Here is a 27,456-nt window from a genome sequence, read left to right on the forward strand (position 1 = left end):
TGATGTGTCGGGCAGAATACTCTGGCCATGTTGGTCTAAAAGTCGAAAACTCCCACCCGACTGTCAATGGGCCTTCACATTGTCCGCAACCCACCCGCTATAAGTGCAGTGGCGTGCAGGGGTGGGGGAGTTCCAGCCATCATTACTGCAGCATGCTCTGATGCATCATTCTCACTGCCACAAGAGACTACCAAGAAGCACAGGAAAGTGGACTCAGGAACATAAAAAATTATATTCTTTGGCACCTCGAGAGAGAGAGAGAGAGAGTGCGGAACACAGGTTTTGAAAAACTGCAGTGATTGATTTTTTTTAAAAGGAGTATTCCAGTATTAATCAGACTTTTCATAAAGCAAAGTGCCATAGGTTAGACTCAAGGTTGTGGGAGTCGAACATTATTCAGAGACTCCTTCCTCTACTTCCTCATCACGCGCCTAAGAAATTCAATGTTTATTTCGATCACTAAACTGGTATAGCCTGGGTCTGAAAATATTTCAAACTAGTAAACCTCAACCAGTCCATTTAAAGAAAAAAGGTCACAGATTCCTTACAGTGCAGAAGGAGGCCATTTGGTCAATCGAGTCTGCACCGACCACAATCCCACCCAGGCCCTATTCCCACAACTCCATGCAGTTACCCAAGCTAGTCCCCATGACAGTGTTAATTTAGCATGGCCAATCCACCTAACCCGCACATCTTTGGAGTGTAGGAGGGAACCGCTGCACTCCCTGGGAGGAAACCTAAGCAGACATGGGTAGAATGTGCAAACACAGACGGTTACCCGAGGCTGGAATTGAACCCAGTTCTCTGGCATTGTGAGGCAGCAGTGCTAACCACTGTGTCGCCGTGCCACAGTAAAAAGTCTGACAACACCAGGTTTTAGTCCAACCTATTTATTTGATAATATACTCACAAGCTTTCGAGGGACACCCTCTTCGTCAGGTGAATGGAGAGTTCTGGCCTCAGACAGAGCATATAAAGCACAGACAGTTTAGAGATTACTGATTAGAATGCGAATCTTTACACCTAACCTGCTGTTCAAGACCTAAGATTCGCATTCTAATCAGTAATCTCTAAACTGTCTGTGCTTTATATGCTCTGTCTGAGGCCAGAACTCTCCATTCACCTGACGAAGAGGGTGTCCCTCGAAAGCTTGTGAGTATATTATCAAATAAATAGGTTGGACTAAAACCTGGTGTTGTCAGACTTTTTACTGTGTTTACGCCAGTCCAACGCCGGCATACCCACATCGCCGTGCCACCCCAGAGTGTGCCAGAGTTCAAAGTCCTTCACAAATTAACCCAAGAATTCAGTTGTCTTCTCTGAGGCATAAAACCACACGGTAAACTTTGTGGTCCTATCCACCATGGGAATCATTGAGGGCAGGATGGACAATGGCGTACCATTTAGAAATCTGTTGATCGCGGGCAGGAAGTTTTGGTCTCGCTACGGTTGTGGCTGGAAAATTCCACCCGATACTTTCATTACCTACCTTGTAGTATAAACAGAGCCCAGATCCCCATGAGAGGATTAACTTTGTTGACATAGGCACGGAGAAGAACTTTGCTTGATTGACAGCTGTGTGATGCTACAATAGGCATTTTTTTCCTGTGGGATGGTGAGTATGAGTAGCCATGGAGAGTGTGAGGGGCTAGGGAGGTGAACAAGGGGGTATGATTTGGCATGAAGCATATGAGGGCCATGGGGTGGGTGGGTGAGACCTACTGACCTTACCTTTCAAAAGGTTCCCCAATCCAGACTGTGGTTCATAACTCCTCTGAGGGGCTGCAAACTGCGAATCATGGGAGAAGCTTGCCCCACTCCACAAATGCTGCAGAAACTAAGAGATAGCCCACAATGGAGCCAGTCAGGTCCATAGTGTAGGGGATGGGTGTGCTTCCTGCACCCTTATCCCACACCACCAAAAATTGGAGGGCCCTGAGAATGGGCTTAGGAATTCTACAATTCTGCCTACCATTTTTAAATGGCTCTGGAACCCTCCTGAAAATCAAGCCCTTGGTCCCCCTCCAGAGGATGCTGCCTTAGCCATTGAGTATTTTCAGCTCTCCCTATTGTTCTAATAGGTCATGTTACTCAATAGCAAAACATGGGATACAAATCAAGACAGAAACAGGAAATACCAATCTGCCTGCATACCTGCCAGAAACGACATTTGCATCTCAGATGCTCACGTACGTTATGAGTCCACGTTCACATCACAAGGGACTTTTACGGGAGGGCTGAATTAAATTACCATCTTTTCAGACTGGACTTAAATGGGATGCTATGCTGAATCACCGTACTGTGTAGGCCATTCCCATAATTAATGAATAACACAGTAATGTTTAATACTAATTCACATGATTGTATCTACCTCTTGTTATTTCTCAGTGGCTCCTAGCAAGCCAGCAATGTAACCAACAGTTTACACCATGAAACACAGTGCTCGTGGTTGCAGATGGCTGTCTGGGAGTTGATCAAATATATCGATGTTAATAGCCTTTAAAAACACGGCGTCATCACATTGAACAAGGCAAAAGGAAACCACACCATTGTGGTTGGGTCGTTTGCACAGCAGCAACTAATTTAACTAGTTCAACTAACCCACACTTTAAAGGTCTGCAGAAAAAGCACCCATTAGTATTAGAATGTAACCAATGATAACACTGGAATCTGTTATAATGTAACCAATGGTAAGATGCTATGAGGGTCAACTGACCAAATAGACAATGTAACCAAAGGTAAAATGATGTGGCAGTCAGCTGACCAGCTGACTTTGTGTAAAAAAGGAGCAATTTGGGAATTGGGGGAGCTTGTATGGCCCAAGGTGTGGCCACAGGCATTGGAGTAATGAAGTTTCTTTATTAAACTTTTTCCTTTTGTTTATTTTCTGAAGTAAGTTCTTATTATTGCTTGCAATTGAAAAATTCCTTCTGTTGGATAAACAATGGGGACATTATATTTTTCCACAATAGAGTGCAATGGTGCAACACTATTTTAAATGGGATATGAGCTTATCTTTCACCGAGACAGACTGAAATATTGAAGTATGAATTGTTGGATTATAGGGAAATCTTAATTAAGCATCGCCTAAAATGAGAGAAAAATGGGGTTGATCAAATAAAACGTGTATGATATATATCACAAAGGATGTAGTGAAATACATCGCAAAGGATATAGTGAAATACATCGCAAAGGATGAAGTGGAAATGGTCGAGGGCTTCAAGTTTCTAGATGTCCAGATCACCAACAACCTGTCCTGGTCCCTCCATGCTGACCCTATAGTTACGAAATCCCACCAATGCCTCTAATTCTCAGAAGGCTAAGGAAATATGGCATGTCCATTACGACGCTCAGCTATTTTTACAGATGCACCATAGAAACATCCTTTCCAGATATATCACAGCTTGGTATGGCTTTTTCTCTGACCAAGACTGCAAGAAACTAGAAAGGGCTGTGAATGAAGCCCAGTCCATCACGCAAACCAGCCTCCCATCCACTGACTCCATTTACATTTCCCGCTGCCTTGACAAAGTAGCCAGTATAACCAAGAACCACACACACTCCTGACATTCTCACTTCCATCTTCTTCCATCAGGAAAAAGACACAAAAGTCTGAGAACACATACCAACTGATTCAAGAATAGCTTCTTTCCATCAGACTTTTGAATGGATCTGCCATATATTAGATTGATCTTTCTCTACTCCCTAGCTATGACAGTGACATTATATTCTGCACCCCACCTTTCCTTTTCCCCTATGTAATCTATGAACAGGATGTTTTGCCTGTGTAGCGAGCAAGAAACAATACTTTTCACTACATACCAATACACGTGATAATAATAAATCAACTAAGAAGCACAATACTGAAATTTGATTATGTTGCAAAACTAGGGATTTTAGCAAACAGAACATATTTAGAGGGATGGTAGGTGGAAGTATATACACAATGGGCAGAGCTTAGTGGGTGACATTTCATGCGGGAGAGTGGGGAGTAGCGATCCTCCAACTTCTCGCCTCCACCCTGATTGTGTTTAAGGCAGCAAGGCCTATGGATGGCCTACTCACCCTGCCAGCAATTGATTCCCCTAAGTGTGCAAGTTATGCCCACTTTGGGATCTCACCCTGCTGCCACTAATATTAAACCAGTGGAAAGCTGGATGCTTGCTATTCATGGGATCACGATAAGCAAAACCTGGCATTTGTGGGCTCCGATGTGCTTCCATATTCAAAAGCACTTGGTGCCTGATAGAGGGACCTGGCATTGGGTATGCTGAGAGCCACCCTGTTGCCCTAGCTGCTGACGCCCCTCACTCCTCCCTCATGATCTCCTCCCCCATCCCACCATCACTCATCTCTTGTCTGGAATCCAGCGATGATTCTGGGTCTTGGGTGGGTGTTGTGCCAGCAGCAGCCACCTCCTCCCTGATGGCACTGCCGCATGAAGGAGAGCTGCTGGCCTTTGACAGCCCTCAGTGGGCAGAACTACCCTCCCTGGGGCCACAGGCCTGTCAAGTGCCTGAGTGGCACAAGATGCAGTGGGCCTTCCCAAACAGAGGTGATGTCAGGTTCTTGCCAGCTCTGCAGCCAAGACCCCAAAGTCTTCACAAGAGTCCACAAAATGGAGGGTGCCGAGGGGAACAAGGTCTCGGAGTTCCAATATGTAATCCCTTGTGAGTGAACCTGCCAGTAAAGACAAGTATCAGAAAGGCCAATGGCATTTTGGGGTTTCATTATTGATACATGAAGTGCAACAAAAAGAAGACATAATGGTGGGTTTATACAAGGGAATAAGAAGGCCATGTTTAAAGTGTAATGGCACTTCACTAGACAAGGGCCATTGATATCATGGGAAGCACACAATATAGACTCACCAAGATGATAGCAATGATGAGAAATTATAGTTATGAGGACAGATGAGACATCGGGTCTTTTCCATTGGAGGAAAGAAAGCTAAGAGAAGATTTACTGGAGAATATGTGGAATGGACATAAGTAGGACAGTGAGGATATTTTTAGGATTGCTCTTGCAGAGTCAGTCCAAACATCATCAGTAAAATGGCCTATTTCTATACTGTACAGATCCATGATTTCCAGTAAAACATATCCCTCAGGGGAAACTGACAGCCTTCCGCATCCAGCAAACAAAAACTCCCTATGCATTTCTCAGTAGCTCAAGCGATTTGTATTCAAATCGAGGGGTTTTCTCCATGTCAAATGTCTGGTTGAACTGAACAAAACCAATTCTGCAGTCAAATTTCCCCAATCTTAATATGTGCATCTTTAAATATTGGCCATGTCTCACTAACAAGCTGGGGTAGTTTCGCCCTCTGGCCAGGTTCTTGAATAAAAAGGGACTCCGCCCTCAATGGTCCATTCAAGTTCTTGAAATTGAACAGATTTAGTTCGAAAAGTGGAACTTTTGTAATTCCCCATTTTAAAGCTCTTCCTTACATGTCAGGTTTCGCAGCGCCAAGCACTAACTGGAGAACAGATCTCTGAAACGTGACTCTCAACTTGCTGGTTCCCAAGTGTGTGCCCTGTCTCAAGTGTGTACTCGGCTGCTGCGTTTCTCTTCCTTTACTTCACTGCAGAAGCCACGACCCACCTCAGTTCACTGCTACTTTTCTCACCAACTCACTTCCCTGAGTAGCTAAACCAAGATTAGGACTTGGTGCTTTGATGAATTAGAGGCACGAACCCAGATCCTACCACAGCAAACTGAAAAACTGCTGAGCACAGAAACTTTCACGCCCTTTTTGAAAACATTCAAACCTCTGCCAGAGCAATGCAGCACAAATCCCAGTCTGTACGAGGGATTAGTCCAGGGCAACTATGCATAATTCTGATCATTGCACTACAGCAAGGAAAGATATTCTGGCATTGGAAACAGAAGGAAAATGAACTGAAAGCTAAGACAACTGAAAAATGAGGAGAGAAATGAAGAGGATTATCAATCCTCCAGGAAACTGTCCAAGAAGATAGTGTTCAAGTTTTCAACATTCTTTAGGTAACAGTTTAACTGAAGACTGAAAATGTTCAATAAATTGCAATCCCATGTGCTCATTCCCAATGATGTGGAGATGCCAAATTTTGCTACCAAATAAACCTGTTGGACTTTAACCTGGTGTGGTGAGACTTCTTACTGTGCTCATTCCCAGTGCCATGGAACATTAGCACAACATCTTTACACCCTTTACAAAGAACAATACAGCACAGGAACAGGCCCTTTGGCCCTCCAAGCCTGCACCGATCATGTGTTCCTAACTAGACCATCTGTTTGTATCCCTCTATTCCCTGTCTGTTCATGTGCTATCTAGGTAAGTCTTAAATGATCCTAGCATGTCTGCCTCAACCACCTTGCTTGGTAGTGCATTCCAGGCCCCCACCACCCTCTGTGTAAAATACGTCCCCCGCATATCTGTACTGAACCTTGCCCCCCCTTACCTTGAACTTGTGAGCCCCTTGCGTTTGTCATTTCCGATCTGGGAAAAAGTTTCCAACTGTTTACCCTATCTATGCCCTTCATAATTTTATAAACTTCTATTAGGTCGCCCTCAACCTCCGACTTTCCAGGGAGAACAACCCTAGTTCACTCAATCTCACCTCGTAGCAAAGACCCTCCACATCAAGTAACATCCTGTTTAACCCTTTCTGCACTCTCTCCAAAGCCTCCACGTCCTTCTGGTAGTGTGGTGACCAGAACTGGATGTAGTATTCCAAATGTGGTTTAACCACCATTCTATATAACTGCAACATCATATGCTAACTTTTATACTCTATGCCCTGTCCAATAAAGGCAAGCATGCCATATGCCTTCTTCACCACCTTTTCCATGTGTGTTGCCACCTTTAAGGATCTGTGGATTTGCACATCCAGATCCCTCTGTGTGTCTATACTCCTGATGGTTCTGCCATTTATTGTATAGCTCCCCCCTGCATTAGATCTATCGACATGCATCACTTTGCATTTATCTGGATTAAATTTCTCCGCCCAATTTTCCAGTCTACCTATATCCTGCTGTATTCTCTGACAATGTTCAACACTATTTGCAATTCCAGCAATCTTTGTGTCATCCGCAAACTTACCAATCAGACCAGCTACATCTTCTTCCAAATCATTTATATAGATCACAAATAGCAGAGGAATCAATACAGAGCCCTGCGGAACACCACTAGTCACAGACCTCCAATCAAAAAAAACACCACCCCCACTGCTACCCTCTGTCTTCTATGGCCAACCTAGTTCTAAATCCATCTAGCTAGTTCACCCTTGATTCCGTGTGATTTAACCTTTTGCACCAGCCTGCCATGAGGGACCTTATCAAATGCTTTACTGAAATCCATGTAGACAACATCCACAACCCTTCCCTTGTCAATCATTTTTGTCACACCCTCAGAAAATTCAAACAAATTTGTGAGGCATGACTTTTAGCTGCCACTATTGGTAATTTGATGTCTTTAAGTAAAATGAGTTGAATTTTATTTTTATTCTCCTTTCAGGTGATTACATCATCATAGTTCAGGATGTTCAGTTACCATGGCGATATGGAAGAACCTCTTTGGACATCCAAAATGACACAACATTCCATCAGGTGCAGGATATATAGGTGCTAGATTTCCCATTGAGCTTTATTCTTAAAATCTGGACTGCTGGCGACTTGGGTCCATCTATTTCACCGACTGAGTTCAAAAGTTCACAGAGTATCAGCTTGTTATGGGCAGCTTTCAGAAGAAAGTCACGTCCACTCTTTCGAAGCTGCATATCAAGCATTGGTGAACCTCAGAACTACGGGTTGGTTACAAATGTAGTCCCCTGACATGCATCATTCTGTGGGACCTTTAACAACTTTGCATCTGTTCTGGTTTATTGTTGCAAGTGTTTATTCACACTGTGCAAAAATATGATGAGCCTGCCCAGGAATTGACACTTCCCTGAAAGTTCCTGAAAAAGATTTCTGACTAAACATGAGTTAATTCTGCATTTTTATAAATTATTAGCCTGAAAAATACCCAAAAAAGGCCAGTGTCCTTTAAGAATTTGGAGTCATGAGTCGTAAAGATTACTTTTTATTGACCTTATTTCAGATATGTTTTTTGAAACTTTTCTGGCAATGTGCTAATTAGAGCTGCAGAATATACTTTGACTAACAACTTTATGACTAACAAGTTAAACAGGGGCAGCACGGTGGCACAGTGGTTAGCACTGCTGCCTCACAGAGCCAGGGACGTGGGTTCAATTCTGGCCTCGTGTGGAGTTTGCACAATCTCCCTGTGTCTGCACGGGTTTCCTCAAGTTGCTCTGGTTTCCTTCCACAGTCTAAAGATATGCAGGTTAGGTTGATTGGCCATGCTTAGTGTCAGAGGATTAGCAGCATAAATACATAGGGTTACAGGGATAGAGCTTGGGTAGGATTGTTATCGGTGCAAACTCGATGGGCTGAATGACCTTTTCTGCACTGTATGGATTTTATGTGGAACTTTTGCCTAATCTATTATTACGTCCTTTAATAAAATGCAAATTAACCCAAGTTTCATTCCTGATACTATATTGTTCACATACCTTAGTGCTATAGTCCTGCTTTAGCAGCTATTTTAGATGCAGTTTGAGGTCAATGTGCCTCATGTTGCAGCAGCCTTCTAACCACAAGAGAATTGTGCTTTCATAGAACAAATCATCAGGCTCAAGTTTGTTTTCTTTTCTTACATGACATTAAGTTGGTAAGTTGACAAGCCATTTTTCTTGTGAATTAAGCAATATTATTTGAGTTTTTGCATATTTGAGAATAAACAGCAGAAACAGATTGTCAAAAACTAGAAATGCTGAAAAATGGAAATATACAAACTGGTGTGAATACACAGGTTCATAGACATTTGCAGCATGGAAGTAGGCCATTCAGTCCATCGTGTCCATGCTGGCCAACAAAGATCTGACTACACTGGTCCCATTCTCCAGCACTTGATCTGTAGCCTTAGAAGTTATGGCAGCAGAAATGAATATCTTAACACTTCTTCAATATTATGAGAGTTTCTGGCTTCACCATCCTTTCAGGCAGTGAGTTCCAGACTCCCACCAACTTCTGAGTGAAAACATTTCTCCGCAACTCCCCTCTTAGCCTTCTATCTATTACCTTAAATCTCTGCCCCTCGGTTATTGACCCCTCTACTTATGGAAAAGTGCCTTCCTATTTACCCTATCTCTGCATAGTATGCACAGCTGATCTGTCAGCAGGTGAAAACAGAAAAGATAGCTTAATATTTCACAAAGGTTCTGAGTTCTAAGAAGCGTCTCTACCTGAAACCTTAACCTATCCATTGATTTGTTGGCTCGATCTCTTTGTCTGTATAATAGTTTTATTTCACATTCACTTGTCCCTAGGGAATATACTGAGGTGTATAAGGATAATAATCAAATAATTATACTAGGGGATTTCAACTTCCCCAACATAAATTAGCATAGTCCTGGTGTAAAAGGTATAGAGGGGATGGATTTCTTGCAATGTTTTCCAGGAGAGTTTTTTTTGTATTAATACATAGAAGGCCCAAAGAATGACATAGTGCTGGATTTGGTTCTGGGGATCAAAGCTGGATAAGTGGCAGTAGGATAGCATTTTAATGATAGGGAACACAGCACGGTACGGTTCAAGTTGATTATGGACAAGCAGAAAGATGGCCTGCAAAAGATGGCTTTGGATTGGGGAAAGGTAGATTTTGTGAAAATAAGGCCGGATCTGGCCAAAGTAATAGGACACAAAGTGAGGTGGTGAAAGGCTGTTTGAGTGGCTGGAGGCAGATGTCCAGTGGCGTACCACAAGGTTCACTGCTGGGCCCCTTTATTGTTTGTTATATAAATGCTATAGATGACAATGTGGGGGGAATGATAAGCAAGTTTGCAGATGATACCAAGATTAGTCTGGTGGTTAACAGTTGTAGATTACAGGAAGACATAGATGAATTGGTCAGATGGGCAGAGAAGTGGCAGATGGCATTTAACCTCCATGCGCTTCGGAAGAAGTGACAAAACAAGGGAGTATATAATGAATGGCAAGATACTAGGAAGCTCAGAGGAAAAGATGGATCTTGGGGTACTCATTCACAGATCCCTGAAGATGGCAGAGCAGATGAATAGGATAGTTAAGAAGGCACATGGGACACTTGTTTTTACCAATCATAGCACAGAGTATAAAAGAGCAAGGAGGTAATGTTGAAGTTACACAGAACATTGGTTAGGCCACAGCTAGAGTACTATGTGCAGTTCTGGTCACACCTCACTGTCGGGAGGATATGATTGCTCTCGGGGGTACAGAGGAGATTGCCTGGGATGAAGCATTTGAGCTATAAAGAGAGACTGGATAGGCTTGGATTGTTTTCTTTAAAGCAGAAAAGGCTAAGGTGGAAAATGATCGAGGTGAATAAGATTACGAGGGGTATGGACAGGGTGAGTAGGAAGAAGCTGTTTCTCCATGGTTCAGAGGTCAATCACGACAGGGCAGGAGATTCAGAAGAGATTTGTGAAAAAACAAACCACTGAGTGAATGGTGGGAATCTGGAACGCACGGCTTGGGAAGGTAGTGCAGGCTAGAATCTTTAAAAACATATTTGGATGAGCAATTGAAACATTATGACGTTTAAGGATATGGGACAAGTGCTGGAAAATGGGATTAGTGCGCCTTCAGTGGTAGTTATTGTCGGTGCAGACTCAATGGGCAACTGTACGACTCTACAACTCAATATGAAAAAGGCAGACAGGAAAAGGCAAGCTGGTCCATTGAGTCTGACCCATTCAGCAGTGCTGCAACCAGACAAGTGAACTGCAATATTCCCCACACTCAAACTGCCATATAATTTCCCACAGCCAATTAAAGGAGAAAGGAATTCTGAGAAATTGCTCCCCGTGCTCAGTGATAACCAAAATGAAACCCCGGAGATAACAATGACTGCATTATCCAGCTGAACAGGTGTACAGAGCAAACTGTGCAAGGCTGTTCTGCAACTCAGAAATGAAGGAAATAAGCAGCTGCAGTGCACAGTACTCCAGGCTACTTGCACTTATCATGTGTCCCAAAAAAACTGCCCAATCCAGGTTTGCAAAGCGCAAACTGATACACTGTCACTCCAAGACAACTGAGTTGCAGTTACAGGGCAAGGAAAAGGAGGATGACTAAAATCCAGACCAATCCTTAAGCTGCCCCCACACAATCACAAATTCTATATTATATTAAACCATCTGATTATCTTTCAATTTTACTATCTTACTCTTTTGTAGAATGAAGGCATCACCAGCATTTGTTGCTCATCTCTAATTGCCCTTGAGAAGGTGGTGGTGAGCTGCTCTCTGGAACTGCTGCAATCTACCTGTGGTAGGTATACCTGGGGTCCTGTTAGGAAGGGAGTTCCAGGATTTTAATCCAGCGGCATTGAAGGAATGGTGATTTTGTTCAAAGTGAGGCTGGGGGTCTGGCTTGGAGGGGAACTTTCAGGTGGTGGTGTTCCCTTGCGTCTCATGCCCTTGTCCTTCTGGGACAGGTAGTAGAGGGTGCAGGTTTGGAAGGTGCCATTGAAGGAGGCTTGGCAAGCTGTTGCAGCACATCTTCTACATTGTACACACTGTTCCCACTATGTGAGTGGCTCAGGGAATGAACGTTTAAGTTGGTGAATGGGATACAAATCAAGTGGGCTGCCTTTGTCCTGTACGGTGTCAAGCTTCCTGAGAATTATTGGGGCTGCATTTATCCAGCCAAATGGAGAGTATCCCATCACATTCCTGGCCACTGCATACAGAGGCACAGATGGGAGTAGCAAGGAACTGGATAGCAGCGAGGAGTCGATATAATCTTCATGAATATTGGCCAAACCAAATATGCAGCAAAAGTGTAAAAAATGAGTTCATGGAACATACAGGACAGTTATCTGTAACCCCCACGACTTGCCTGGGCTTGCAAAATCTCACTAACTGTCCCGGCTGGAGATAATACACATCTCTTTAACCTGTGCTTAATGCTCTCTCCTCTCACATTATCTGTACCTTTAAGATTTGATTACCTGTAAAGACTCACATTCCAACCATTATTTTGTAAATTGAGTTTGTGTCTTTATGCCCTGTTTGTGAACAGAACTCCCACTCACCTGATGAAGGAGCAGCACTCCAAAAGCTAGTGGCTTTTGCTACCAAATAAACCTGTTGAACCTAAAAGTCATCAGCATCCTGGGAAGATCAGGTGCAGAAGATCGCGAGTCAAAATTCACATTCTTAACCTTCATTCACGGCCAATAAAGCATTACTGTGTGACACGCTTTGTTGCCCAAGAACTGCAATTAAGCATAAAAGTGCTGGAAGTACTGAAAAATACTGATTTGTCAGTAAATCCTCTACGATAACAAAACACTCCCCCACAACGCTGGAAACTCCAGCACTGAAAAATAATGACACATTCATGTGCATTTTCATTAGGTAAAATGCTCCAACTGAGCAAAATATGTGAATTACAGCAAGTTTTTCACAAATGTAGAACATCCTGAGACCGAGGAACTGAATACATCATTGCACCCTGTGCAATATTTCAGGCCTGGTTAAGGACAGTGGAATAGCTCGCTCAGTGGAAGTGAAAAATTGTTTTTCTAGTTCATGTCATGCATGTTGCTGCAGCCAGTAAAGAGCTGTGCATACCTTTGCTTCTCTGCAGCATCAGCTATAACCCTACTGCTGCAGCCTCAGAGAGAGGCAGTGTTCACAAACTCACCGGCTGTGACATGTAGCTGCAGCAAATGTGAAATTCTGCAGTGTATTCTACAACTGGAGTGGAGTGGAGTGCCAGAGACCTGACTGGTACTGGGGAAGTATCACTTATACCCTTGGTTTTAACTGTGTATTTAAAACACTTAAAGCATTTCTTTCCCCTGGCACTGTGCATCAGACTTCTTTGGTCTGAGAAATAGAAGATTCTTTCAACACTCACATGATTTCCTTCCCTTCTCGATATACAGAAGCACAACTGTTTTATCAACATCACTAAATGCTTCTGGGTATCTGCATTCATTCTGGGACTGCAATGGTATTGGCTGAAATTCACAACCCGCTGCTGGCGAGAATGGAGAATTTGGCACTCAGCCAAATCTCCATTCACTGTAGCGGGACTGGAAAATCCTGGCTGGGGGATTGGGGGCATGGTTAATCTTTCAGAACATAAATCCTTTATTGGCCCAGATTCAGCACAAATGATAGGAGCAAGTTAATGATGAGTATGTTCTGGAGGGCCTGTAATCCTTGCCAAGATCATTATTTTTTTAAAAAAAGATAATTGATTAAGGCAAAATAAGATATTTGGCTTTAATGGCGTTGTTATTTTTGGGTCAGCTCATTGGTACATTGGTAGTGATATGCTAGAAAATATATATTTTTTAAGTGCTGGAAAAATTAGATATACGTGTACAAATGTTGCCAAACAGAAGAAAGATTGATAAAGATATGGAGGGTAAATGCTAATTTACAGAGATCCAACAGCTGATTAACTTGCTATCATCATTTGTGCAGAATCTGGGGCAACAAAGGATTTATGTTCTGAAAGATTAAATCATTTTAGTTACAATGAAAATAAATGAATGTTTCGGTGTGTTCACTCACCCAGCTGACATCATCTGAGCTGTTTTAAGGCTTCTTTTCGTATTGCAGCAAGTTGTCAGTCAGACATAACTAGCATCACATTCAACCTCCAACTAAACACTCTACTTATTTATTTCCACTTAAGAGGCACGATTTTTGCAGCTTCTACAAGTCAAGCAACGAAGCAGGAAAAAGGAAGTAAAAGAAAGTAACAGGAAGTCGGACTTCATTAAGAAGCGAAAAAAAACCTCATTGAGGTAACAGAAAAGGGAAGAGAAACTCTTTGGTCCTGCGTTGTTGTGTGTAACCATGCATCTGATTTTATGGATTTACAATTCCAACCAAAATAGCCTGATGTGGATTGGATTCACCCACACAATCATTGACCACGATTCATAAGCTTTGAAAGTATTTATTCAACATACCACTCGTCAACTTTGATTCATTCCTGACACTGTGACTGTATTCCTCCATTTCTGCATAATTGATGCATGCCCTTGTGAATTCCACAGTTTTTTTCCAAACAGATTTCTGGAGATGCACAAGTCTAAATAAGTACTCTGCAAGCTGAATGGAATAACTGTCTGATCATGCCAAGGGAAATGTCAACAGTTAAATGGGAGATTATACTTAAGTACACATGTTTTGGTCCACAAGCAACACACATGATTGCTAGCATTCTGTAGCCAGAAAATCCAATGGTTTAGTCCTAGCTGTCACATAATGTCTAATAATAATCCAATCTATGAGTAGCTGTAACTCCATGGAAGACAAGATTGATGATGAATCAGATATTCACTCCTTCTCCACGCAGAAAAATGATAAAGACCACAGTGTGTTTTATCAATTACTTAAGACAGCATAGAATAACCCATGATAGAATACAATATATGAAGCTGTACAATAATTCTGTTAACTGCCATGTGGTGGTTTAAAATATCCATTGCAACATCATTTAAAAGCAATGACTGGGATACTGGGCTCTGTCCAAAAATCTATTACAAAATTGCAGAGTAATGGCTTTAAAACAACTATTTTGGTATTTTAAAAATCAATTTCCTCTCCTGTGGGAGTGTCAACACCCGTTAGTGTCCAATCCTGCCACTGACAGATATTCCATCAATGCTGATGGTAACATTCTGCCAAGGATTTGGGATTCTTCAATGCAGTTAATTCCTATGAGGCAATGGTCTGTTCTTGCTGAGGGACAAAGTAAGTGGACCATTGTCAAAGGCCAACATGAAATGTCAGCCACCCTTGGATTTGGAACAAAAATAGACAGTTCCGCAAACACAGTGAATTTGGCAGCATCGGAGAAGAGAACCGATAAGTTAAGATGTCAGGCATACCCTTTTTTAGATACTGGATAATATTACAGATGAACAATATTTGAAAATGAAATTAACAAGAAGGGGGGGAAAAATCAATTCACGTGCATAAAGAGAGGAAAGAGAATTATCTGTAGGATGCTTGAAGTATAAACAAGAGAAGGTTAAATGGCTGCAGTGATATTGGCAGGCAGTTGGGAAAAAACATTCTGAAAGGTGTTTAATAAACACTGAAGATGTGTGAGCCACTGAGGGGAGGAAATATGGGGTGATTACTAAGATAGTTCTGAAATGGAAATCTTTATGGTCCTAATGTGTCAACCACTGGTTCCACTACTGAACTAAAACTAAGATCACTCCCCAACTTCTTTTTCTGCTACACTGATTACATGATGTGGGTATGCCGGCGTTGGACTGGCGTAAACACAGTAAAAAGTCTGACAACACCAGGTTTTAGTCCAACCTAGTCGCACTAGGTTGGACTAAAACCTGGTGTTGTCAGACTTTTTACACTGATTACAGCCAGAGCCACATATTGCTCTGAAGAATTTTGCTTAAGTGACTGCCTTGTCAAACAACTCAATGCTGTCTGCAGATTTACTATTGCTCTGCTTTTGTTGCCCATTACCTTTCTAATCTCTGTTCCAGTTAAGTCCAATGCATGTTTGAGAAGCAGAAACTTAGCATTCCACCAGACATTGTGAATCCGCTAATCTTAACAGTGACCTCAATAACTTAAGAACTTAACTTTAGCTGGTATTTCCTTGCTGGCAGAACATGATGTGGGGTGGTATGGGGGAGAGGGGTTATCAACAGGAAAGGAAGGGCAGACACTTTGGTTGCAAACTTTCCGCAGGAAGACAGCGCTGGTAGGACAGATGACACCTTTGGTGTCAATCCCTTTCTCAGACAGCTCGGTTCTGCTGACATTCATTTTGTTACTTGTGTCTTGCTCCATTGTTTCCTGTTAATATCTCAATAGCCAATTAATAAACTTTTTCTTCTCTTCTAAGCATGTCCTAGGTACTGTAGCCAATTGCTATGGTACTGGACTTGCAACTCAGAAGTTGCGAGTTCAAAGTGTGTCATGGCAAGTTGTGAAATTAGATGCAATAAATATCCAAGCTGCAGACTGACCTGCATATGAGTACAGTGATAGTGTTTAGTATTGTCTCAAAGTGAGCTTGCTATGTCCTCTAACATAGGGAGGTTGTTGTGTTGTATCCAGTATCAGTGCCCAGATGGCAGTCTGGGAAGACCAATAGCTACTGCTGCTAAAATCATAAGAATAAATTTAAATGTCATTCTACTTCCTCTGCTGTGTGTGTGGATTTCAGGTTCCCTCTTCCTTCCTGCGGTCCTCTGGTCATTTGTAATTTATTTCAAAGGGTTACAACAGAAATATTACATTATTTGTTCTTTCCACAGATGCTGACTGACCAGCTGAGTGATTTAGTGCTTTCTGTTTTTCTTTCAGAATTCCAGCATTTACAATTTTTCTTTTTCACTTTCCCTGGAATTCAAAATCAGTTAAATTGGATCCAACGTAGACAAGCACCTTCATCATATTCCATCCTGTGTCAGGTACTGGCAAACAGGAACATGTTAGTTGTAGAAATTAACATTTCTGGGTTACTTTTGGTAAGATTTGAATTTTTTTCTAATGAGCTAAAGTTAATGAGCTGGCTGAACTAAAGAGGCGAAATATGATTCATGCACAAAGAGGTGCACTAGAGGCATATTATCATGTTTTGCGATATTGTACCAAAGGTGTAAGTCTCACGACCACCAAACATCTATGTGATTTGTGATTCTGGGAAGGAATTGGTAAAACAATCAGATTTTTTACTTTTAAGACTGTTCTCCTTGGAGAGGAGAAGGCGAGGAGGTTTAATAGAGATGTTCAAAATTATGAGGGGGCCAGATAGAGTAGATTGGGAGAAATTGGTCCTGCTTGTAAAAGGATCAAGAACGGGAGAGCACAAATTTAAAGTGATTTTCAAAAAAAAGCAAATGTGATGTGAAAAAAAAAACCTTTTCACACGTAACAATAGCAAACTAGCCTCCCATCCATTGACTCTGTCTACACTTTCTGCTGTCTTGGAAAAGCAGCCAGCATAATCAAAGATGCCACACACCCCGAACATTCTCTCTTCCACCTTCTTCCATCGGGAAAAAGATATAAAAGTCAGAGGTTACGTACCAACCAACTCAAGAACAGCTTCTTTTCTGCTGCCATCAGACTTTTGAATGGACCTACTTCACATTAAGCTGATCTTTCTCTACACCCTAGCTATGACTGTAACACTACATTCTACACTCTCTCCTTTCCTTCTCTATGAACGGTATGCTTTGTCTGTAGAGCACGCAAGAAATGATATTTTCACGGTATACTGATACATGTGACAATAATAAATCAAATCAAATCAAATCAATTCTGTGATTTGATCCAATTATCCAGTGGTGGTCATCCACCTTACGGAGTAGATGGGAAATTATTGACATTCCAAAGTCAGTTGCCATTCCAATGCTGCTTGGCTGTTCGAATTCATGTGATATGCTGCAGAGATAGAAGTGAGGAAACTATTCCTATTCCATCAGCCTCTCCCTGCCTTTTGGCACAGCAGGAACATTTCCACCTCGGATTTTTTTTCCCAAATAAGTGATTGAATTGTCTTGAAATTTGTAGACATTAGGCCCAGTCCATGACAGAAAGATCTGATGATGGCCACCACGATAGGCCAGAATTTGACCATTAAAACATTCTGCATAATTCAAAAAAAAGTACACAAAGGCCACAGGATGCCATGCAGGGAGCTCCATGATGTCCTTGTAAGTGTGGAAATTGAGAATGTCAACAAAGGTAACTTTTCACATCTTGCCATATTGTATGAAGAAGTGGGTACACCACCTCCAGTTATTAATTTTCTCAGAAATGCTTATGCTTCCCAAAGAGGAAATGAAACATGCTGCGAGGGATGTTGAAAGTCTGGCTCCCAATCTTTCAGACACATTAAAACAAGGAAAAAGCATCCCATAAAAAACAGGAGCTTCTTCTGATGTCCTGAGCAAAAGCTATCGTCACATCTAACATCACTAAATCAGAGCAACCAATAACTTATTGATTGTGAGATCTTAAAGCATGCTTATAAGGCATTTGTCACTGCAAAATTTTTTATGTAAGAGCTTTTACACATGTGCTGTGTTTATTCCAAGTTAAATGGCACAGAGCTAGATGTAACTAGAAAAAACTTTGACAAGAACTCTGCTGATTCATTAATTTGACTTTGACAGTCACTAAACACACAAACAAGTGTGTTGAAGACTCTTTAGTCTGAACTTGTACTTCGCATACAGGCCCATGGGTTACTATAAGGAAGGTTAATGCCCAAGCGGGCATTGTACATGAATTAAGCCCTCTATCGGTAAAAGCCACTTGATGAAAAGATGTAAAAACAGCTTCTATCATTTGCTTAATAAACATATGCAGTGCAGACAAATTGAAATAGGATATGTTACTGGAAAAGATTAGACACACCCAACAGTATGAAAATTTCATGTGTAATGGTTTTGGCTTGTACAAAAAGAACCGTCCCTGTTCTAGATGTTGTCTACAGGTCACCTTCCAACAGGTGGTACTACAATATAACAGCTCTCTTCAGCCACAGGTAGATACATGTGGAGGAGTCTCCAAACATGGAACTCAGGACACTGATGGACGTGGATAGAATTTTTCAATATCAATGCACCTAGATTTGATGGTTGCTTATTAGCTCCTGTTTCTCATTAGCTCCTGTTTCTCATTCATGTATCCAGTAATATTCATACAGTGCTCATGCCCCTCATTTTGTATTGTGCTATTTAAATACGTACAGCAAATATAAGTAATAAAGGGAAGCAGTGTGCAAAACCAAAGTGTAAAAATGGTAGTATTCTTAGCAAGACTAACTAGTGCAATAAGGGACAAAATTAATGGAAGCAGCAAAAAAATCAAGGATGACAGTGACTTCTACATATCTTTATGAGACCTATTTGAACAGAGCTGAAAACAGGATTCTTAGAACCTACAGGTTCATCTTTGTCAACCCAGATGACAGCATGTTGCAAAAATAAATGCGGATCGCAGTTTCTCAAATCGATTAATTTAAATGAGACTTTCCCAGCAGTGTTTTCATTGCAGGAATAAACTCTCGGCAGAGTGAGAAATTACCATTGAGATACCCGGCTCGATTTTCTGTCCTTGAGCCAGACCTTGGGAAATCTCACATGCACAAAGTTAGGATTCTTATTCACTTCATTTCAATAATTTTACAATCCTTCCAGGATTTTTCTCAAGTCAGCTGTTTTGGTGCCGAGCTGGATACATAATACAAAACTGACAAGGAAGACCTCCCCACCCCCGCCAAACCTTTCATAGCCTATTGCAAAATGAAAGAGTACACAAGCTCTTCCACTGCAAGTTTCATTTGTCGCTCATTGTTCTGACCATAGGAAATTAATGCTCCAGGAAGCCGTATTTGCAGCGTGATCTTTGGTCTGACATTAAGATTTTTCTGGGAACTTAAACCATTACCAAGAGGTGTAAAAATGCAGAAATAGAAAAATACAGTTACAAGCATAAGATCTAACAATCTGAATAACTCAGATAGACACTCAGCACACAACCTTATGGGTTTGCACAAAGTCAACATGAGGGTGTTTGAAAGACTTTTTTTAATGGGAGCACTTGCACTCGTTTATTACAGTTTTTACCAATCTATCAACCATGTGGGCGGCGCAGTGGTTAGCACTGCTGCCTCACAGCGCCAGGGACCCAGGTTCAATTCTGGCCTCAGCTCACTGTCTGTGCAGAGTCTGCACGTTCTCCCCGTGTCTGCGTGGGTTTCCTCCTACAGTCCAAACATGTGCAGGTTAGGTCGATTGGCCATGTTAAATTGACCCTGGTGTCAGGGGGATTAGCAGAGTAAATGTGTGGGGTTACGAGAATAGGGCCTGGGTGGGATGTGGTCGGAGCAGACTTGATGGGCCGAATGGCCTCCTTCTGCACTGCAGGATTCTACGATCAAGTGGAATGTAGAAAGGAAAGGATCATATTTATTAGCAATGCTGTTAATAATATCACTATGTAGTCATGCTGCAGGGACAGTTGCCTGAAACCTCATGTATAATGCAAAACGTATTCGAATAAAGGGATAAGTCTGCACTTAAGCAAACATTTTCAAATTTATTCTAGCAACATCGCAGCTTAATCATTATAACACTTTGCCTAAGTGTTTCAGTGTCAACTTGGAAATCAGCAGACTGCAAGCATGAGGATCCCAGTTTCCCAAATTACTTGTAGCTTGATCTTACGAACTTGTCCCACCCAACTTTTGGCAAGGGGAGGTGGTAAGATTGAGTGAGGGGCGAAAAGTTAGAAATGCGCCTGGTTTTTCACCTTCCCACGTTGTCCCGGCCCTGTTTCAGCTTTACGCCCAGAAAGGGCAAAGAGCTAATTTAAATATTAATCACATGCTCAGCATGCTTAGCTTATTTATTTGTTTCACAAGTAGGCTTACATTAACGCAGCAATTAAGTTACTGTGAAAATCCCCTAGTCACCACACTCTAGTGCCTGCTTGGGTATACTGAGGGAGAATTTAGCATGGCCTAACCAGCACGTCTATCAGACTATCAGGGAGGAAACCGGAACACCCAGAGGAAACCCATGCAGACATGGGGAGAATGTGCAAACCTTGCACAGACAGTGCAAGCCAGGTATTTAACCTGGATCCTTAGTGCTGTGTGGCAGCAGTACCAACCACTGTGCCCACAGCAGATGTAAATAATAAAGGAAAGCATTTGCAAAGCTCACCCACATCTCCACCCCCCCCACCCCGCCATGTCCGATACCTTCACCTCCGATGTCCACCTGTTATTCCCAATGGGACGTTTAGATTCAGCTGCTTTATGGCAGCTACTGTCCTCCTTCACTCCCATGCTTTTACACATTGTGGCTGGAACCAGAGATGCGCTTCACAGTCTATATCTCACTCAGGCAGGAAGGACGGGCAAGAGAGGCGCTGAAGAATTTTAGTGCAGGCAAGTTGGCATGGAGTGGCAATCCTCCACTGATTGCCATTCTGGAGGAAGTTACAACCCAAATTGTTGTACTTTATAATGGCATTATTCACAGTACTGCAGATGCTTATATATGGGGTGGGGGTTGGTGAAGGGCAATAATAAATAACCAACAACTTTGAGCCTAGCTGGGTAAAACCCACACTAAGATGCTCAAACAGAAACAAGCCATGTGTGAAAGGCACTAATCTCTGGTTAATGGCTGCGATGCTCACAGCTGTGAGAAAAAGACCTAATTTTGCTCACACTATTATATCAGCGTGGTGCAGTTTGTTCAATCGCTTTCACAGGAATATCAAAACCACAGCACTTTACTGCTAAGAAATGGCAGTTACTGTGGTAACAATTTGCACGTATAACGTTCTGACCTTACAGCACCTTCAAAACATCAGTAAAGAGTCTCAACTCCTCCTAGCTCATTAGCATACGGTTTTTGTTTCTCGCCAGATTTTCAGGATCAGCCGTTCAGTATGCTCCCTGCGAAGGGGAATTCATTGCAGGGAGCCAGAGATAAAATGCTTTGGGAGGGTAGAGTCTTTTGAGTCTGAAACGCTCAGGGGCCTGATGTTCCACTGAAAAGGAAGATGATGATTTTGTGTCAAAACTATCTGTTCAAACAACAATCGCTGCTTGATGGGTAGTTCAGATTCGATTTATTATTGTCACGTGTATTGGGATACAGTGAAAAGTATTGTTTCTTGAGTGCTATACAAAGTATATCATACATAGAGGAGAAGGCAAGGAAAGGGTGCAGAATGTAGTGTTACAGTCATAGCTAGGGTGGAGAGAAAGATCAACTTAAGATAAGATAGGTTCATTTAAAAGTCTGATGGCAGCAGGGAAGAAGCTGTTCTTGAGTCAGTTGGTACATGACCTCAGATTTTTGTATCTTTTTCCCGATGGAAGAAGGTGGAAGAGAGAATGTCCAAAGTGGCGTCCTTGATTATGCTTTTCCCAGACAGCGGGAAGTGTAGCTGGAGTCAATGGATGGGAGGCTGGTTTGCGTGATGGACTGGTAAGGATTGTACTTCATGTTTCATATAAAAATGATGTTAAAGTGGAAAGTGCGACGTGGGGAAGACTTGCCTCTTTGATCCTGACATCTCGGATGCCCTGATGCTGGAGACATGGGTGCCAATTTAAGGGTACTTTGCTCCCTATTATAGCAGAGGTGCAGGCTGTCTGCACCACACAACTGGAAGCTTAAAGGTTACACCAACAATGGCTGCAGGGTAATTTTGATTCTGTGCGATAATGTAAAAGGGACAGTCGGGGAAAGAAGGTGCTGTATCATTGGAATAGGCTTCACCCGAATGGTGTTGGGATCAGGGTACTTGCGAATCATACAATAAGGGTTGTAGAGGTAGTTTTAGATTAAATAGTAGGGGAGGTTGTACACGAGAGGAGATTTGGAAAGTTAAAAACAAAAGACAAGGCAAGGGTGGCACTGTGGACAGTGATAACCAGAGTATACAAGCATAAGAGTGTACCAGCAAATAAGTCATGATGTGGGTATGCCGGCGTTGGACTGGCGTAAACACAGTGAAAAGTCTGACAACACCAGGTTTTAGTCCAACCTATTTATTTGATAATATACTCACAAGCTTTCGGGTTAGTCCCTTCGTCAGGTGAATTCACCTGACGAAGGGACTAACCCGAAAGCTTGTGAGTATATTATCAAATAAATAGGTTGGACTAAAACCTGGTGTTGTCAGACTTTTCACCCAGCAAATAAGGTCAGGGTAGGGAAACTGGGAAAAGACATAATTGAAGGAATGCATGAAGCATTCACAACAAGATACATAATTTTTTAGCATAAATAGAAATAAATTAGTACGACATGATAGCCACGAGAGACATGGTTGCAAAATGAGCACAGTTAAGACCTGAATATTCAAGGGTAGTTGACATGTCAGAAGGACAGAAAGAAAGGAAAGGAGGTGGTGTAGTTCTGTTAATAAAGGATGAGATCAGTAGAGTAGTGAGAAATAACCTTGGCTCAGAGGATCAAATTATAGAATACATTTGGGCAAGGAAGCAACAGCAGATAATCAAGGATACAACTCTCAGCAAAATACATTCTACCGAGAAAGAAATACTTTACACCCACGGGTGACAAGCTAAGGGAGCTGGGGATTGTATCGTTGAAATATTGGAAAGCAGGCTGTCAAAATTCAATAATATGCATTGAAAGGTTCAATCAATATTAGTGGGCTTTGCTTTATTCTTAAGAGGTCATGGAAAATGTTACTTAAGTTTTGTCCAGGAGCCTCCATAACATGTCTAAACTCCAAGACATTGGGGGAATTTTCCACCTCTGTTTTTGGAAGGCGGGCATGGCAACAGGGACAGAGAATCGAGGGGAAATTCCACTTTCACGCCGGCAGGATTTCCCCACTCAATTGTCCTCACCCCCACACCAGTGATTTAATGGGGTTCCTGCCATGCAATGATAGGAACCCAATTATAATACATTTTAATATAATTAGCGGGCCTCCACTCACTGTATCATCCTCCGGGTAGGGTATCCCTCTCCGTCTCCACCAGTGTGACATCATGTCGGCGGAGATTGCAACTGCTTTTGAAAAACAGAACTGGGAACAGAACCTGCAAATTGTCTTACTGTTGAGATAGGTCAATGGTAGTGAAATCAATGGAGCAACAAATATTTCTATGTTTCCAGTGGATGCCTCAAGAATGCATTCATGTTGCATCTCAATCACATCTTCAGAACATTTCAACCAACTTCACAATCGATGGGTCAGAGTTAATGTACAGTCTGCTGATTGAGGGAAGAATGTTGGCTAAAACCTAAAGTTTATTTATTAGTCACAAGTAAGGCTTACATTAACACTGCAATGAAGTTTCTGTGAAATTCACCTAGTCACCACAGTCCAGTGCCTGTTCGGGTCAATGCAGCTAATCAGCATGTCTTTCAGACTGTGGGAAGAAACTGGAGCACCCAGAGGAAACACACGCAGCCAATGTGCAAACTTCACACAGACAGTGACCCAAGCTGGGAACTGAACCTGGGACTCTGGCACTGTGACTCATCTGATGAAGGAGCAGCGCTTCGAAAGCTTATGCTACCAAACAGACCTGTTGGACTTTAACCTGCTGTTGTGAGACTTCTTGCTGTAATGCAGCAGTGCTAACCACTGTACTACCATGCCACCCTGTTCTTGTTTGAATATTGCCAGGGGGTCCTTTAGGTTGTTTGAATGGATTCAAAGGGCCCTGGTTTAATGTCTATTCTGAAAGATAGAATACTCTGTTAATGAAACAGTCTTTTAGTATACAGTAAAGTGGCAATCCAGATTATGTGCTCAAGTATGTAGATGGACTTGAACCAATAACCTCAGTAGTGCTAGCAACTGAGCCAAATTGGCAATCAATCCAGGCTTTCTGATAGTACTCATCCTGTGACTGATGAATTTATAATATACACTTACATTTTTTATTTTTAACTTATTCTGGTATCTTTATTATAAATTCATTCTCTACGGGTGGTTAAAATCCTACTGCACTATTGGCAGTTTATAAAATTAAATCTGATCTTAATATTTCAACCAAGTTATCTTAATAATACACATATGCACAAACAAATATACAGATTGCTAGACAAATGAGATTGAAGAATTCCAGCCTCAGTCTGTTCTTACTTTCTCATTGTTTCAACTCATGTTCACTGCTTTTCCCAAACCACTAAATTGGAATAAGCTATCAAATTACACTGTGAGGCAAATCGGGATTGCAGATTTGGACACAGCTATTGTAAAATAAAAGGCCTTGGATTCTCCGATGTTGTACATCCTGCCACTGCTGCCAGCAAGAACGGAGAATTTGGCACTCAGCCAAATCTTCATTCGCAGCAGTGGGATTGGAAAATCCCAGCCACAGGTGAGGTCGGAGAATTCTGGCCAAGATCATTTGCAAAATTTAGACATTTCATACACAGGTGAGCGAACACTTCATGTGATGGGTGAAACGGTGTACCAAGTACAAAACATGGGTAAGTGAAAAAGTGAACAAGTGATGAAAGGTGAAATTTACTGTATGTAGCATTGCTGTTTGTATGGTATTGATCTATGCACAAAATGGGTGTTGCATTAGCTTCATAACATTCATTGTACTTCAGAATTATTTCCTTGCATGTGAAGTAATTCAAAACATCAGCGATGTGATCAGGTATCTTAGAGACCTGTGACTTTCAATTCTTTTCCAAATACTTTGCATTATTGTAACCTGTGATGTATAATCTTTTTAGAATTAATGTCCCAGATCTCCCAGTCTTTGGATGTTCAGATGTCTGATGTGCCCTGGAAAATATACTTTGGGACTCCTTGGAATTCTCAATGCAGGGATTCCATGGGAATTGACCTGGCAGGTTTGAACTTCTAATGGATAATTCCCCCGGGACACTCCAAAAAGTCTCTGACTCTGACTTATTTACCTGGATGGATACACAGAACTGTTAGACAGAGAAAAACCTTGTTTAATACCTGGGTAACTATACAAATGGTCCCCCTGAATTTTCCCCTCACACAAATAGCACTCCCCATTGTCCCGACTATCCCCTGACCTGATCTAACTTGCCTCCGAATGAGTCCTCACCCCTACCTGATCTGATTACCCCCTGACCCGACTTTCCCCAATGCAACCTGCCCCCACCACCCAATTCTCCCTTGATCTCCCTGAAAAGACTTGCCTCTGACCTGACTAGCTCCTCACCAAACCCGATTATCTCTAACCTGACCTGATTAGTCCCCATGACCTAACAATTCCCTCCTATCCCAACACAGCAAACCCCGACCCACCTTGCCACTCACCCACCTGCCATTCTACCCGATTCCCCATCTGCGACCATATTTACTTCCATTCTACCCACCTGCCACCGTATGCCTTACCCATTTAGAACATAGAACATAGAACATTACAGCGCAGAACAGGCCCTTCGGCCCACGATGTTGCACCGACCAGATACAAAACAATGACCCTCTAACCTAAACCAATCCCTTCTCGTCCATAAACCTATCCACGGATCTCTTAAACGCCCCCAAACTAGGCGCATTTACAACTGCAGCAGGCAGGGCATTCCAATCCCTCACCACCCTCTGGGTAATGAACCTACCCCTGACATCCGTCCTATAACTACCATCCCTTAATTTAAAGCCATGCCCCCTCGTGCTAGATTTCTCCATCAGAGGAAAAAGGCTATCACTATCCACCCTATCTAAACCTCTAATCATCTTATATGTTTCAATAAGATCCCCTCTTAGCCGCCTTCTTTCCAGCGAAAACAACCCCAAATCCCTCAGCCTCTCCTCATAGGACCTCCCCTCCATACCAGGCAACATCCTGGTAAACCTCCTCTGCACCCTCTCCAAAGCCTCCACATCCTTCCTATAATGTGGGGACCAGAACTGCACACAGTACTCCAAGTGCGGCCGCACCAGAGTTGTGTACAGTTGCAACATGACGCTGCGACTCCTAAATTCAATCCCCCTACCAATAAACGCCAAGATACTGTATGCCTTCTTAACAACCTTATCTACTTGACTCCCAACTTTCAGGGATCTGTGTACACATACACCTAGATCCCTCTGCTCATCCACACTATTCAAAGTCCTCCCGTTAGCCCTATACTCGACACATCTGTTATTCCTACCAAAGTGAATTACCTCACACTTCTCCGCATTAAACTCCATCCGCCACCTCTCGGCCCAGCTCTGCAACCTGTCTAAGTCTTCCTGCAAACTATGACACCCTTCATCACTATCTACCACACCTCCGACTTTGGTGTCATCAGCAAACTTACTAATCCACCCAACTATACCCTCATCCAGATCATTAATAAAAATTTATCTCACCCATTCTCCCTCCTTAACTACCCTACCTCCTTATACACCAGAATCCCTTACCCATTTACTTTACCACCCAATCCCTTTACATAACTAGCAGCACGGTGGCACAGTGGTTAGCACTACTGCCTCAGCGCCAGGGACCCGTGTTTGATTACCGGCTTGGGTCACTGTCTGTGTGGAGTTTGCATATTCTCCCTATGTCTGTGTGGGTTTCCTCCGGATGATCCGGTTTCCTCTCACAGTCCAAAAGACATGCTGGTTAGATGCATTGGCCATGCTAAATTCTCCCTCAGTGTACCCGAACAGGCGGCACAGTAGGGGATTTTCACAGTCACTTCATTGTGATGTTGATGTAAGCCTACCTGTGACATTAATAAATAAAAGTAAACTTAGCCTCTCTCCACAATTTCTGAAAGAAGCTTTGGGATGTGTAAACGATTTAATTACCAGGCTACTGCCATAACAAGGGACTGTAGATTGTCTGTGCTACTCCCTACCAGCTTTGCTGCATTGAGTCAGTTATGAAGGAACCTCCACTGGAAGATTGTTC

At 42.3% G+C, this 27,456-nt stretch overlaps 1 protein-coding gene across 5 annotated transcripts in view; it reads right to left on the reverse strand.

Annotated features, from left to right (window-relative positions):
- Window positions 1-27,456, reverse strand: part of LOC145352539 (ena/VASP-like protein) — a 219,558-nt gene that overhangs the window by 121,447 nt on the left and 70,655 nt on the right. Inside the window, exon 1 of one of the 5 annotated variants that reach the window (XM_080202521.1) lies at window positions 13,617-13,732. The exons of the other annotated variants lie outside the window; for them this stretch is intronic. Coding sequence (XP_080058647.1) covers window positions 13,617-13,630 — 14 coding nt within the window. The 5' untranslated portion in view covers window positions 13,631-13,732. Of the gene's footprint in view, window positions 1-13,616; window positions 13,733-27,456 lie in introns of those variants that run through there. 5 annotated transcript variants of the gene reach the window in all.

This window comes from Carcharhinus amblyrhynchos, chromosome 14 (assembly GCF_965287045.1).
Source record: "Carcharhinus amblyrhynchos chromosome 14, sCarAmb.v2.hapA, whole genome shotgun sequence".
Classification (NCBI taxonomy): Eukaryota; Metazoa; Chordata; class Chondrichthyes; order Carcharhiniformes; family Carcharhinidae; genus Carcharhinus; species Carcharhinus amblyrhynchos.